At 40.2% G+C, this 16,298-nt stretch overlaps 1 protein-coding gene across 3 annotated transcripts in view; it reads left to right on the forward strand.

The window, feature by feature from the left end:
• Positions 1 to 285: 285 nt before the first annotated feature.
• Positions 286 to 16,298, forward strand: part of PRKCI (protein kinase C iota) — an 84,812-nt gene continuing 68,799 nt past the window's right edge. For all 3 annotated transcript variants that reach the window (XR_014824300.1, XM_021069795.2, XM_084990243.1), the window contains exon 1: positions 286 to 632. Coding sequence is in view for 2 of the 3 variants with exons in the window: in XM_021069795.2 (XP_020925454.1) it covers positions 532 to 632 (101 nt within the window). In the remaining variant the exon portion in view is untranslated. The remainder of the gene's footprint in view (positions 633 to 16,298) is intronic.

A 16,298-nucleotide genomic window follows, 5' to 3' on the forward strand; every position in this document is an offset into this window, starting at 1 on the left:
GGGTGAGATGCCGCAGCATTTGTCTCCTACCATTTTCCTTGCGGGGAAGGGCTTTTTACAGAATTGTAGTTACTTAAGTCTTGACATTCTCTCAATCACAGCTTCCACGAAAGGCCCCCTGCTGAAGAACTTGATGTGATATTTAGCATCCTCCATCCTTTCTCCCCTTTCCGTCCCCGTAAAAATGGGTCAGCCGGGCATTGAGGCTCCTTGAGTTGGAATAGGATGGTTACACCCGCTCTCCCCCGGAATGTGGGCCTTTGGAGCAAGCGAGGTGGGAGGGGCGGAGGCGGGAGGCGTGCTGGGCCTGGGCGGCAGTAGAGTCAGTGGCGGCCGCGGGCGGTGGGAGGAGCCGCGCGGTTCCGGCTGCCCCAGCGAGGCGACCCTTGGGTCCGCGCCGCGGGCGGGGTGGACAGGTAGGCGAGCGGGCAGCTGCGGCTCCGGGGAAGGCTCGGGCTGCGGAGTCCCCTACGGTGCCGGGCGCGCCCCCCGCACCCTCGGCCTCTGGCGTTGAGGCGGGGGAGTAAGGAGATGCCGACCCAGAGAGACAGCAGTACCATGTCTCACCCGATCGCAGGCGGCGGCAGCGGGGACCATTCTCACCAGGTTCGGGTGAAAGCCTACTACCGCGGGTGAGTGTCCTGGGGTATGGGTTAGAGTGGGAGGGGAGGGGAAAGGTCAGCTCGACTTGGCCCGGAGGAGGGGCGGGTAAGGGGCTGGAGATCTGGTGGGAGGGTTGGTCTTAGCGGGCGACTCTAGGGACTCCAGATGGGTGACCAAGTGGTCCGGGGAGGAGCATGGGGCTCTGGCTTGGGGCACCCCCAAGGTGTGGTGTCGGGCGCCCGGGATCACGCGGCTGAGGGTCCTGAGTAGGATCCGAGGGAGGAGCCTTGAAGTAGATTAGGTCCACCTAGTGGGTTCGAGAAACTCGCCTTCCAAGAGATTTACGAGATCTTTACATCTTTAAGTCTGGATGTATGGGGGGTTGAGAGTTGGTTCTGAGTGATGCCTTAGTTAACTAAATTTACTTTGGGTTTAAAAGACAGGACTGCTTCCGTTTGCTGACCCTTTTGACTACCAGCAGGCCTAAAGCCTCTGGTTCTCCAAGTCAGGTTTGTCTATCTTAGAGAAGAGTTCGTGAAGTGTGTCTGGACTGTGGTTAGGCTGCCAGTATGTTAGACATAGGAGCTATTGTTTGAGTAAACTCGATGAGTTTTCAGGGATATGCATTAGGTATTTATTGTCTTGCCAAGATTAAGTTGTATGTACATGTGTAAATTTAAATTTGTGAAGACTTCTTTGTTAGTGTTGCTTCAAAAACTGTCCGATACGGTGAAATACTGTGAGAAGAGGACGAGCCTAGGCACAGTTTTTAAATCTGTGATGTTTACTCTTATTATTACCTAAGTTATAATTACTGTGGTTCCCAGAAATAATCCAGTCCTAAAATCGTTGCATTAAATCATATTCCGTAATCAGTGACCTAAAGTGTCCCCTTCCCTTTATGTAGTTGTGGTTTGAAATTTCTTTGAGATAATTATATTCGGGTGCCTTAGAAAGGTGAAATGTTAGTGTGAGCATAAGAGTTTGAAACTAAGGGTTAACAAAAAACCACTTTGGCTTGTCTTACTGCTTGTCCAAGCAGAAGTAAATTACTTTAAAAAACTCAAGCATTAGGAGGTTTGAAACTGCAATGCATACTTTTACATTCCTGAGAGGATCAGTGAAGATAGCAAACTTCCAAAATGTCTGTCTTGTTTTGATTTCAAAGGAAATATTAGCCCCTAAATGTCTTACTGATTTGATGTAAGGATGTACTAGTTTGCTACCTTGAAGCCTCTGACCCCTCTCTGTTCATTAGCTTGATGGTGTTCAGGAGTAGTTTAGAGGAGTTATTTTGGACAGTAACAGAGTTTTTGCTTAAATCGATCAAGGAGGTCCTGATTTTAAAACAATAGATATGGGAGTTCTCGTCGTGGCGCAGTGGTTAAGGAATCCGACTAGGAACCATGAGGTTTCGGGTTCGGTCCCTGCCCTTGCTCAGTGGGTTAACGATCCGGCGTTGCCTTGAGCTGTGGTGTAGGTTGCAGATGCGGCTCGGATCCCGAGTTGCTGTGGCTCTGGCGTAGGCCGGTGGCTACAGCTCCGATTCAACCCCTAGCCTGGGAACCTCCATATGCTGCGGGAACGGCCCAAGAAATAGCAACAACAACAACAAAAGACAAAAAAATAAAAAAAATAAAAAAAAATAAAAAAATAAAACAATAGATATGTACTTTGGGAAAAACTTTGCTTTCTTTACCTTACCTTTGATTTGACAAATGAGCTATTTCACTTTAGAATGTGTTCCATTTTATAGAGTTGACAATCTGTGAGTTGTTAGGTACAGAGAATGAAATATTGAAAAATGAAATATTGAAAATGAAAAAATTTAGTACATTTTCTTTTTTCTCATGATGTCCAATTATTGACAGTTTAAAAAACACATATACACACGTGGTAGTAAAGTGCCAACTGTGCAGATATATAAAATAAAAAGTGTTGGGAGTTCCCATTGTGACTCACTGGGTTAAGGACCCAACACCATATCCATGAAGATGTGATTCAAACCCTCACCTCGCTCGGTGGGTTAATGATCCGGCATTGCTGCAAGCTGCAGCATAGGTCACAGATGAGGCTCAGATCAAGTGTTGCTGTGTTGTAGGCCTGCAGCTGCAGCTCAGATATGACCTCTAGTCCAGGAGCTTCCATATGCCGCAGGTGCAGCCATAAAAATAACTAAAAATTTAAAAAAAAAAAAAAGTGATCCCCATCCAGTCCTCTCAACTTCCAGTAGTAACTACTATTGACAGTTTATTTCTGGTCCTTCTGGAGGTTGCCCTTATTTCTTTAAAAGTTATACTACTGTTTTGTGATTTATCAGCTTTAGATGGTATCCGAAAGATGAGAAATTGGGCGCCCACTGTATTTTGCTTCCTTGCCCCTGATGCCTTTCGATTTGTGATTATTATTTTTAGTTCTCCGGTTTACCTTTCTGACTTTAAATAATATAAACTTCCTAACTTAATACTATTAGATAGTTTTCAGTGATTCCAACTGTGAAACATGAAGAAACTAATGCTTTTTTCCTATTTTTATTTGACAATTGTAAATAGGCTTAGTTATTAAAGTCATTGTAGGAGTTCCATCGTGGCACAGTGGAAAAAAATCCAACTAGGAACCTGAGGTTACGGGTTTGATCCCTGGCCTTGCTCAGTGCGTTAAGGATCCAGCGTTGCTGTGAGCTGTGGTGTAGGTCACAGACGTGGCTCAGATCTGGTGTGACTGTGGTTGTGGCATACGCTGGTAACTGTAGCTCAAATTGGACCCCTAGCCTGGGAACCTCCATATACCGTGGGGGTGGCCCTACAAAGAAAAATAAAATAAAATCATTCTAAGCTTCTCCTTTAAAAATCAGAAAGAAATCAGTCTGCTATACCTCAGAATATAGGTATCATATTTTTTTGGCTTATTGTTCCAATTATTTTTAAAAAGAGAATAAGAACCTATAACCCCTTTAGTGCTTGACTAAAATGTCTCCAAAACATTCAAGTTAACATTATTTTGCTTGTTTTTACAAAGCAATGAATTTTGGTAAGTAATGAATCAAACTCCTTGTCCTGTGGTGTTTTTATTCAGTGAAAGCTTTCTTTTTTTTTTTTTTTTTTTTTGTCTTTTTTGTCTTTTGTTGTTGTTGTTGCTATTTCTTGGGCCGCTCCCGCGGCATATGGAGGTTCCCAGGCTAGGGGTTGAATCGGAGCTGTAGCCACCGGCTTACGCCAGAGCCACAGCAACGCGGGATCCGAGCCATGTCTGCGACCTACACCACAGCTCACGGCAACGCTGGATCGTTAACCCGCTGAGCAAGGGCAGGGATCAAACCCAAACCTCATGGTTCCTAGTCGGATTCGTTAACCACTGCGCCACGACGGGAACTCCCTGAAAGCTTTCTAATAGTGCTTTCTTTTCAAGCTTCATTTAAAGACAACATCAGCACTCTCTAAATTGTACCAATTTCTGGCCTCTGAAATTAGATCTTTTAAGATTATATGTGTATTAACAGTAGTCTAAACTGATGGTTACGATATTACAGTCAGCTTCTCATTACTACAGATGATACTAAATGAGTCACCAATGAGGATAGTTAATAAACAGGTTGGCTAACTAGAACACCTGCCTGATTTTAAAATAAGGAACTCTTCCCTCATTATCAAGAAATGTAAGGACACTCTGCATTTGGAAAAGTTTGTTTTCCTCCAGAATGTCTGAATGACCATTCTCAGAGAGTTTTCCCCTCATCCTCTTCTAACAGTATTGCTTTCCAGTGAATACTGAAATCAGAATAGCCAGAATTTTTTAGTGCATAAATTGCCCTCTCCTTTCAGTGATGTGTCCAGTGTTCTCATTCTGTTAAATTTATTTGTAGTGCAAATGTGATGTCTCCCTAGATATAATAGATTTTAATTAGCCTTTTTTTATTTCTAGTTTTTAAGCAGGAAATTAATAGCACTGAGAATCTGATTTTATTGGAGACCACCTAAGAGTGCCTTGCTCCTGGCCTGAACTCCTCTTTCCTCACCACGAGAGCTTGTCAATGAGTGGCCTGCCTTCCTTCAATCATTACCTAGTGGTGTTAGTTTGGAGGAGGAGAAACAGGTTTTGTGGGTTAGTGGTAGATTGCTATTGTGTGTGCTATCCTTATATAAAGTTACTTGATATTATGGGATAGAATTTAACAAGGAAATGTCTGGACTATTCATTTCTTTACATTATAAACATAAGAGAGACTTTACAAAAAGCTTGTAAAAATGCTTTTTAAACCACTATTGCTGAGCAGTTATGACAATTCAGAGGATTCTTTTTGTGCACATCTACAAATAAAAAGGGATGAACTCCTTGGGTATTTGGAAAGTATAGCTGGTTCAGTGACGAAGTGTACAGAATTTTTCTCACTGTGAACAAGTCTTAGCAAGACTTGTTTTTAAGAGTATTGCAAAATAATTTTAGTGATATACTTTAGTAATGGTTCTAAGGAAATAAAAATGATAGGTGGAGTTGAGCTGAGGAAATGTGAGGTTTTGGTTCTGAAGCTTCTGAGCTTCTGGCATGGCGCATAGGGCAACTGATCCATAAATTAGCTAAGAGGAAGAGAGGCCATGGTGGCTTGGTGCCAAACCAAAACAACCCTCTCAGAAATTCGGATTGGATAATATAGAGATAAATTGCTTTTTAGCAGTGAGGACTAAAGCTGAAGAGTTAAGGGAGAGTCTGGTGAGTCTGAGACTGCCCATGTACAAACTAAAGAGCTGAGGAAACAGGAGGAAAAAACAGCTCTCTAGAGAAAAAATTTCCTAGATAGCTTTTAATACAGCTCTCAAGTTTTCTCTTTTTAAAGTAACTTAAGATAAATTTTTTTAATGGTTGAAGTGAATTAAAACACAGAATTTTGGAGTTCCCTTTGTGGCTCAGTGGTTAATGAACCCGACTATCATCCATGAAGATGCCAGTTCGATCCCTGGCCTCGCTCATTGGGTTAAGGATCCAGTGTTGCCCTGAGCTGTGGTGTAGGTCATAGACTTAGCTCGGACCTGTCGTTGCTGTGGCTCTGGTGTAGGCTGGTAGCTACAGCTCCAATTCATCCCCTAGCCTGGGAACCTCCATATGCCCCAGGTTTGGCCCTAAAATAGCAAAAAAAAAAAAAAAAAAAATCAAAAAACAAAAAAATCCCACAAACAAGGAATTTTAAAAATTCTAATTTAGCCTATGATTTCACATTTTATTTACTACAGTGTATTTAAAATCAGTTTAATAGGAGTTCCCGTCGTGGCTCAGTGATTAATGAATCCGACTAGGAGCCATGAGGTCGTGGGTTTGATCCCTGGCCTTGCTCAGTGGGTTAAGGATCTGGCATTGCTGTGAGCTGTGGTGTAGGTTGCAGACGTGGCTCGGATCCCATGTTGCTGTGGCTCTGGTGTAGGCTGGTGGCTACAGCTCCAATTAGACCTCTAGCCTGGGAAACTCCATATGCCGCGGGAGTGGCCCAAGAAATGGGAAAAGACAAAAAATAAAGAATAAAAAAATAAAATAAAATCAGTTTAATAACGATTGCAGAAGAGCTTCAATAAGCCATGCATATGGTGCTAGGGTGGGCACAGAGCTTGAGTAACCAAGGGCCTTCGAGGAAAGGCTTTAAAAAGTTAATAAAGAAGGTTATGTGTGTGTTTATGTGTAATGTACGTGCAAGGATGGCTATTGGGGAGGAGTTTGGGGTGAGGGAAGCCCTCCTAGAGGATGAAATATTTGAGGCTTTTACAGGATACATAGGTTTTCCTGGCAGATTATGATGTTGGGTGGCAGATTATGATGTTGGGTGGCAGATCAGTGCCGGCATTGCACACCCACATGATATGTTTGGGGAATAAAGTTGTTAATTCCATAGTCATTCCTCATTAGGACATAAAGTGTGAAGTGGGCACTAATTAGAAGTGAGCTAATAAGAAGGTTCACAAGGAAGTACTTCCATGGTGGTCTAGTGGTTAGGACACAGCACTTTCACCACTGTGGCCTGGATTCAGTCCTTGGTCTGGGAACAGAGATCACACATCACGCTCCTGCACAATGTAGTGCCCCCCCCCCCCACCAAAAACAAAGAAGGTTCATAAGCACTAGATCATCAAGACTCTTGAATACCATACTTCAGGCTTCAGATTTTTCTCAATGGTGAAGGTTTTAAATAAGAGGGATGTATGATTAGATTTTACTTTAGAAATGTCACTCTTGGAACCAGTATAGTGGATGAATTAGCAGTGGATGAGACTAAGAGACTAATCTGGAGGCTTTGAAAGTAGTCTTGGTGAGAGATTCTGAGGAGATGGAAAAGAGGACATGGATTCAGTGGCAATTTTAGGGCATAAAATCAATGTGAGTTAGAGATTGATTGCCTTTTGGGTAAAGAGGCTCTGAGTCTGACAACTCCTAGATTTCTTATTTGGAGAAACTAGGGACTATAAAGGAAGAGATTTATTAGAGAAGGTAATTAATTACCTGGAACAAGTAACCAAGTTTCTAGGTCAAGGTGCTTTGGGCCCATCCCGGTGAAAATGTCCAGAATTAACTGAACAACTATTTCTTGTGTGCCTGCTCTGTGTCCCTAGCACTATACATGACAACTAGCCTATGCAGAAATACGCCTGAGAATGATGATAGGAACACAAATCCCACCAGTGGCCACATACAGATTACAAAGACAAGACGCTAAAGCTAATTTTTTTTTCTTTTGTCTTTTTAGGGCCACACCTGCAGCACATGGAGGTTCCCAGGCTAGGGGTCTAATCCGAGCTTCAGCTGCCGGCCTTCACCACAGGCCACAGCAATGCCAGATCTGAGCCACTTCTGAGACTTAAACCACAGTTCACGGCAACGCCAGATCCTTACCCCACTGATCAAGGCCAGAGATCAAAGCTGAAACCTCATGGTTCTTAGTCGGATTCATTTCTGCTGCGCCACAGCGGGAACTCCAAGCTAAATTTTAAAAATACAGAAATACATAAAGTAGGAAATTCCTCCTGTAGCCTCCCACCCCCACTTCTAGGGTGTAGCCATTGTTAATAGTTTGACATATTCTATGTCATATCAATAAATCTGTAAGTATACGTATGTGTATACATACAGACACGCCCTTTAATTTTTTCCAATAAATGGGTTTTCTTTACATGTTTCTGTAACTTGAGTTTTTTCATTCATGGTCATTTTTCCATGTCAGGATGGACAGACAAGTAGATAAATATGTTTAGATAGAGTGACCTACCTCTTTCTTTACAGTTGGTACAGAGTGTTCCATAGTTTTGTTATACCGCAAGTTATTTAATCTTTTTTTCTGATTGATGAGCTTTCATTAAATCACTATATCAAGTCATGTTGAAGGAACATCCTTATATTTAATATATATTCTTACAAACATGATCAAAGATATGCCTGTTTTAAAACTTGGTATTATCCTTCAAAAATATATCAATACACATTCCCAACAACAGCATACAAATGAAGTATTTTGCTTATGCTCTCATTGCATTTTATCAGCACTTTAAATTTTTATAGATAAAATTGGCAAAAAATGCTAAGTTTCAAAAAAACAATATTCATGAGTTCTCGTCATGGCTCAGTGGAAACAAATCTGACTAGTATCCTTGAGGACGAAGGTTTGATCCCTGGTCTTGCTCAATGGGTTAAGGATCCAGCATTGCCATGAGCTGTGATGTAGGTTGCAGATGTGTCTCAGATCTGGTGTGGCTGTGGCTGTGGTGTAGGCCGGCACCTTAGCTGAGTCAATCCCTAGCCTGGGAACTTCCATGTGCCGTGAGTGCAGCCCTAAAAATACCAAAAAAACAAACAAAAAAAAAACACCCAATATTCAGAGGTAGATATCATTATCTCCTTTTTATGGATGATTATGAGGCTTAGTAAATCACAATACGAAGCTGACTCTTACCCTTCAGAGAAGTTTCCCTTTACCCTTTCACTGTATTAATGGGGCTTTTTTTCTTTATTATCAAATTGATATTTTACAATTCTTTTTGAGTCAGTTTTCTATCTCCTTGACTATTAAAATATGAAAGTTGCATTGACATTTATAATTAACAATTATAATTATAAATTAATTTGAGGGTGGTACTTTGTATGAATACTCTATTCCCTCAGAACCTTTTACCTACTGGTTTTACTATCCATGGATAATCCTACCTGAATCTATTATATTGATGATTACAAGTAAAAGGTTTTTTTTTTTTTCTGATTATACTATATTTAATTTGGGAGAAGAGCTTATGTTGAGATAGCAGAAAAACCGAATTTGATTCTTTTTCAGGTTTTTTTTTTTTAAAGCAATTAGTCCTAAGGAAAAAACTTTAGATTCTGTATTTAGAACATAGGAACACAATGAATACTTAAAACAGACTTCTGAAGCCCAACAGCAAAGTTTAAAATGCTTTTTCTTTTTTTCCTTTTTAAAAATTTGGCTAAAACTATATCTAAATTTGCCATTTGGGCATCTTTGTGGTGAAGCAGACTGTATTCTTTTGAAGACCAGTGGTAAGCTAATTTATGCCAACACTGAAGTTAAAACCAGGAAAAAAAAATCTACACATAATTTGTTTTGTACCGTTAGAAGTAATATCTTTATTTTGGAGCTTATTTTTAGCTTTGGTGCTAAAATAAGGATCTGGTGATTGTGGGGTATATGAACATGGTGCTTTCCCAATTACTTAAAGAAGTGTTTATAAAAAACTCCCTTTTAAAATGTTTTAGTTCCTGGAACTTAAGGAGTGTCAGTTGATAAAGCATGACTCCTTCATTGAGTCTCTTTAGAATGTGTATACTTACATTTTTAAAGGATTACCCAGATGTTTTCAAAATATTTGTACGTTCTGATAAATACAGCTCTTGAAAAATAAGATTTCTGAAAAATCCCTATTGTTTATAGATATGTTTACATGTATTAATTTTAACTACATGTGTATCTTAATAAGGAAGTCATATTTTTATGATATCTGATCAGACTAACTTTTCCTCCTTACATTCTAAAAAAATAATGTCATACTTTGCCAGAGAAATTCTTCATGAGCCTTTACCTCTCTTTTGATTTAAAATATATGCTCTCCTCATCCTCACCCCCTCATACTACTCATACTAGTAACCTTGAAGGTGTTTTGAAAGAAAAATTGTTGAAGTTAAGTAGGTATCTTTTTTTTTTTTTTTTTTTTTAAGGGCCGCATTTGTGGCATATGGAGGTTCCTGGGCTAGGAGTCTAATCAGAGCTGTAGCTGCCTATGCCACGGCACAGCAACGCAGGATCTGAGCCAGGTCTGTGACCTATACCGCAGCTCTCAGCAATGCTGGATCCTTAACCTACTGAGCGAGGCCAGGGATCAAACCCACAATCTCATGGTTCCTAGTTGGATTCGTTTCCACTGCACCACAATGGGAACTCCAAAAATATACATTTTAAAATATTTAAAACAATTTACTTATAAAGTCATCTAAAATTTGTTTTGTATTTTAATTACATTTATTGAAAATTAAAATTTATCATAAATGATACCTTTACATGGTGGAAAAATTGGTAATAATCTATACCACTCAGAAGAATGTAAGTTCAAAGTATATTTTCTTTTTGTCTCTAGGTTCTCCCTAATCTTCAGTTCCACCACCCAGAGTTAACTACTATTAAAAAATTTTACTTTCTTAATAAATAATCTACTCTTCGAAATAATAAAAAGTTTTGTTTTGTTTTGCTTTTTAAAATTAATGGCCGCATCTATTGCATATGGAGGTTCCCAGGCTAAGGGCTGAATTGGAGCTGCAGCTGCCGGCCTATACCACAGCCACGGCGTGGGATATGAGCCGAGTTTGCCACCTACACCACAGCTCATGGCAACGCCGGACCCTTAACACACTGAGGGGCCATGAATGAACACACAACCTCATGGATACTAGTCAGATTTGTTACCACTGAGCCACAACAGCAACTACCCCCCCGAAAATTTTTTTTTGCTTTCTTTTATTATGTCTATTAATCATTATGGAAGATGAGGAATTTAGCACTTCTTCATTGTCTTCTCTCCTGAGTTTTTTTAGTTTTTCTTATGGTCACATTTATAACTTAATATACTTTCTCCTGCTTTTCTTTCTTTCTTTTTTTTTTTTTTTTTCTTCTTTTTAGGGCCACACCTGTGGCATATGGAGGTTCCCAGGCTAAGGTTCCAATTGGAGCTGTAGCCGCCAGCCTGTGCCAGATCCAGGCCACATCTGCAACCTACACCACAGCTCACGGCAACATGAGATCCTTAACCCACTGAGCAAGGCCAGGGATCAAACCGCAACCTCAAGGTTCCTAGTTGGGTTCGTTGACTGCTGAGCCATGACAGAACTCCTCTTTTTCTTTTTAATTGTGGCAAAAAAATTTCTTTTTAATTGACCATCTTAACTTTTTTTTTTTTTGGTCGCACACAGGACATGTGGATGTTCCCGGCTCAGGGATTGAATCTGAGCCACAGCTGCAACCTATGCCGTGGCTGCTGCATCACAGGGGGAATGCCATCTTAACCATTTTTAAGTGTACAGTTGAGTAGTGTTAATTACATTCACATTGTTATGTGACCAGTCCCTAGAACTTTTTCTTTTTGCAAAATGAAGCTCAGTACTAACAACTTTCTCAAATCCCCCCAAACCTCCAACCCCCGGCACCTCCTTTTTTCTGTTTCTGTGAATTTAACTACTCTAGATACTTCATATAAATGGAGTCATATAGCGTTTGTCTTTTTTGTGAAGGCTTATTTGACTTAGCACAATGTCTTTAATGTTCATCCATATCGTAGCATGTGTCAGAATTTCATTTTCCAGGCTGGATAATGTTTTTTTGTATTCATAGATCACATTTTGTTTATTTATCTGCCCATGGACACTTGAGTTACTTCTACCTTCTGGCCGTTGTGAATGATGCTATGAATGTGGGTGTACAAATATTAGATTCCTTGCTTTTAGTTCTTTTGGAAATATATGTATAACCAGAAGCGGAATTACTGGATCATATGGAAGTTATATTTTTAATTTTTTGAGGAGCTTCTATACTGTTTTCTATAGCTGCTGCACCATTTTATATTTCCACCAAAAGTGCACAAGATGCCTATTTCTACACATCCTTGATAACACTTGTTAACCTGTTTGTGGTGTTTTTATTTTTTTCTTTTGGCCACGCCCATGGGCATATGGAAATTCCTGGGCTAGGGATTGAATCCGAGCTGCCACTGTGACCTGTGCCATAGCTGCTGCAATGCCGGATCCTTAACCCATTGTGCTGGGCCAGGGATTGAACCTGTGCTGCCTCAGAGAAAACACTGGATCTTTAACCCACGGTGTTATTGCAGGAACTCCTTTAATCTGATTTGTTTTGTTTTGTTTTGTTTTTGTCTTTTTGTCTTTTTTTTTGTTGTTATTTCTAATTTCAACAAATTAGTCTTTTGTTGTTATTACAACAAGTTGCTATTTCTTGGGCTGCTCCCGCGGCACATGGAGGTTCCCAGGCTAGGGGTTGAATTGGAGCTGTAGCCACCAGCCTACGCCAGAGCCACAGCAACTCGGGATCCGAGCCGCATCTGCAACCTACACCACAGCTCACGGCAACGCCGGATCGTTAACCCACTGAGCAAGGGCAGGGACCGAACCCGCAACCTCATGGTTCCTAGTTGGATTCCTTAACCACTGCGCCACGACGGGAACTCCCTGTTTTGTTTTTGATAGAAGCCATTCTAATGGATGTGAGATGACATTTCATTATGGTTTTGATTTGCATTTCTCTAATAATTAGTGATGATGAACATCTTTTTCCTAAGCCTGTTAGCCATTTTTATGTTCGCTTTGGAAAAATGTCTGTTCAAGTCCTTTGCCCATTTTTACATTCAGATTATTCATTTTTTTTCCTTGAACCCTGCTTTTACTTATTTTTAAACATTTTTTTTTTTTTTTTTTACAAATTAAAAAAAATGTTTTTTTTGGCTGCACCTGCAGCATGTGGAATTTCTGGGGCCAGGGATCAAATGTGGGGCACAGCAGCAACCCAGATGCTCTAGTGACAACCCTAGATCCTTAACCCGCTGTGCCACAAGAGAACTACCCCCTCCTTTTGTTTTTAAATTATTAGTTTTAGGTAAGAGTACTGATTCTCTGTTAGGAAAGAGTTATTTTTGAATTTACAGATTCTTTCATTGTCTCTACATCCTAATTTTTCTTGGCAGTTTTTACATCGTAAAGGTTTATAGCACTATTCTGTTTTTTTAATTCTTTAACATATGTGTTTTTCTTTATTAAAAGCATTTATAATGAATGCTTATGTAAGTGCTATGTATTTGAAAAGCCAAGAAGTGTGGTTAGATGCTTATAGAAGAAAAAGTAATCTTGTTTCAATAAAATTTCTCTGTTAAGGGTTTCTGTTAACTTTGGTTTGGGGGGACTGGTATGATTTTTCCATCAGTTTTATCCCATCTGGTTTCAGTCATCTAGGATTTTCTCATACTTTCTGGTCTGCTGCTGGTGCCTATTTTGTTTTCTAAGAGTTTGATAAATTTGTTATTTCAGTTTTCTATCATTTCGGTAGGCCCTTTGGATGAAAGGATACAGATGTTTATTCCCTGTACCATATTAAACCAGAAGCATCTGTATGTTGTTTTTAGAAGGTTGGATTATTTTTATTTAATAAGGTTTCAATTCTATTTATTTATTTATTATTGTCTTTTTAGGGCCACACCCATGGCATATGGAAGTTCCCAGGCTAGGGGTTGAATCAGAGCTATAGCTGCTGGCCTACACCACACCAACAGCAACACTAGATCTGAGCCACATCTGCAACCTACACCATGGCTTATGGCAATGCTGGATCCTTAGCCCATTGAGTGAGGCCAAAGATCGAACCCAAATCCTCACGGATACTAGTCGGGTTTGTTGCCGCTGAGCCACGATGGAAACTCAATTCTGTTTGAGGTATTATATGAATACATGGTGTTTTAAAGTTTGTTGAACAAAGTGTGCTATATGCTAGGTATATACATTAACTTAATCCACTAAATCCTTATAATACCAAAGGAGTTATTATTATTCCCATTTTTTAGATGAGGAAATTGAGCCACAGAGAACTAAAGCAATTCACCTAAGGTTATACAGCTCTTGAGTGATAGATTCAAACCCAAGCATACTGGTTTTCACTCTCATGGTCTTACTCATTGTACTATGGCTGCCTCATATATGCCGTTCCTCCTTTGTGGTATGCTTTTTATTTTTACATTTCCTCATGCTTTCTTTAGAGTCCAACATACGAAACCTCCATTCACTCAACTTGTAATAATTGAACATCCACTCTGGGCTAGACACTGTTTCAGATATTGGGAATACAGCAATGAGTAAAACAAAACGCCTGTTCTCATGGATTTTACATTTAGTGGGAAAGACTATAAATTATATGCTGGCAATGCATTTTCTTTGAAGAATAAAAAAAAATTAGCTTCAGATACTAAAGTAGACTCATTTATTATCTGAAACAAGGATTAAAGTATTCATTAGCCTATCTCTTAAAAGTGAGATTGATTGTTTATATCCATTATGTTATTGTCAAAAAATATCATCTGATAATACCTGTGCATTGGGCGGATGCTTGTGCAGAAGATGGTGTCTCAGATTAGCATGCAGGTAGTTTTTTTCAGGAGTGCTTTTATGATTGATAGCTCTTGAAGAGGAAGGAAGAGAAGGAAACAAGATTAGGTAGGAAAAAGTCAAGATGCCCTGGTCTCACCAGAAACCTCATTTGCCCCTCTAGGGAGTTCTGAAGATGAGGTGACGCTTTTGAGCTTTCCTGAGACATGTCTAGGACCTTTATGCCTGCACATTGAATCAGTCATTGATTGTGGGCTGACCAGCAAGGGTGTTTGATCATAGGCAAGGAATCAGATTTCTGGAGGAAGCTGATGACTGGGGATTGTCTACTGGTATCACTCCTGGCAGCTGTATAATAAATGTTCCCATTGCTAATGGGGGATTCTGGAGGTGCAGTGGGGAAGGGGAGGGTCAGATTGCAGCATCCACCATGAATGTCATTAAGAGATGTGGATTTGAATTCTTTTTTTTTTTTTTTTGTCTTTTTTTGCCATTTCTTGGGCCGCTCCCGTGGCATATGGAGGTTCCCAGCTAGGGGTCGAATCGGAGCTGTAGCCATTGGCCTACACCAGAGCCACAGCAACTTGGGATCCGAGCTGCATCTGCGACCTACACCACAGCTCATGGCAACGCTGGATCCTTAACCCACTGAGCAAGGCCAGGGATTGAACCCTCAACCTCATGGTTCTTAGTCGGATTCATTAACCACTGAGCCACGACGGGAACTTCTGGATTTGAATTCTTATCCTGTTTCCTAACATGAGACTATGGCACATATTCCCCTTGTGCCTGGTTTTTTATTTATTTTAATTTTTTAATTTTAATTTTTTTTTTTTTTTTTTTTGGTCTTTTGTCTTTTTAGGGCCACACCTGTGGCATATGGAGCTTTCCAGGCTATGGGTCTAATTGGAGCTACAGCTGCCAGCCTACGACACAGCCATAGAAACACGCCATCTGCGCCGAGTCTGTGACCTACACCACAGCTCACGGCAATGCCAGATCCTTAACCCACTGAGCAAGGCCAGGGATCGAACCACAACCTCATGGTTACTAGTTGGGTTCGTTAACCACTGAGCCACTGTGGGAACTCTGTGCCTTGCTTTTTAATTTGTAAAATAGGGTCTGTAGGTTAGTATGTCTAGTTTGACCATTATTGTTATTGGGACGATCATACAAGATAAAAAGTTTATTCAAATGCCTGAAACATACTAAATATTCTATACTGGTTTATAGGGTAAGGAAAACATAAACAGTGATTTTTCCTTATCAAAAGTGTACTTTTTGGAAGATGGATTTCTCCTAGAAAATATTTCTTCTCCATTCAGCCAAGAGTTATTTGTGTCCCTATCATGTTAATAGTTATGTGAATATATTAAAAAGTGGAAGAATTTTTGTGTTTCAGTTGATAACTTAGTTGAGGATGTGTTTATATAATTAGTTGAATAACAAAAAAATGAAACTTAAGATACATGTTGGACAGGTTTGGAAGTATAGGCTTATGTGGTTGAAAAAGGTTTAATGGAAGTCGATGTTGAAATGCTGGTTAAAGAAAGATTCCTGCCTTCCTCCTTAAACCGAGCCTTAAATGGAGGAAATGTCAGGATTAAGACTTGGATCATTGAGATCCTCTGTATGGGGGTTGTGAATAAACCAGATGTCTGTCATAGAGTGTGATGCAAATGGAATCAGGTTGAGAATAGAAATTAGAACCTGCTTATCAAGAATCTTAGAAGTTCCTTGGTGGCTCAGCAAGTTGAGAATCTGGCATTGTTGCTGCCGTGGAATGGGTTCGATTCCTGGCCCTGCAACTTCCACATGCTGGCACAGCTGGGAAAAAAAAAAAAGGGAGTCTTAAATACCACACAGAGAGCTGGAATTACAGATTTAGGAGACCCCTGCATAGAGAAAATAGTTAAAACATTGCATGTTAGTTAGGTTTCAGAAAAAGAGAGCTGGAGAATGGATATGAGAGAGGGTGTGAAGAATGTCTTGGGATTAAAGACAGGGGAGACTTAAGTGTTCAGAATAGTAGAAAGGGAGCCAGGGAAGCATACTGTTGTGAA

This window comes from Sus scrofa, chromosome 13 (genome assembly GCF_054392235.1).
Source record: "Sus scrofa isolate SSC_HxYL_T2T_F1_AM1 chromosome 13, Sscrofa_HxYL_maternal_Yorkshire_Landrace_v2.0, whole genome shotgun sequence".
NCBI classification, from domain to species: Eukaryota; Metazoa; Chordata; class Mammalia; order Artiodactyla; family Suidae; genus Sus; species Sus scrofa.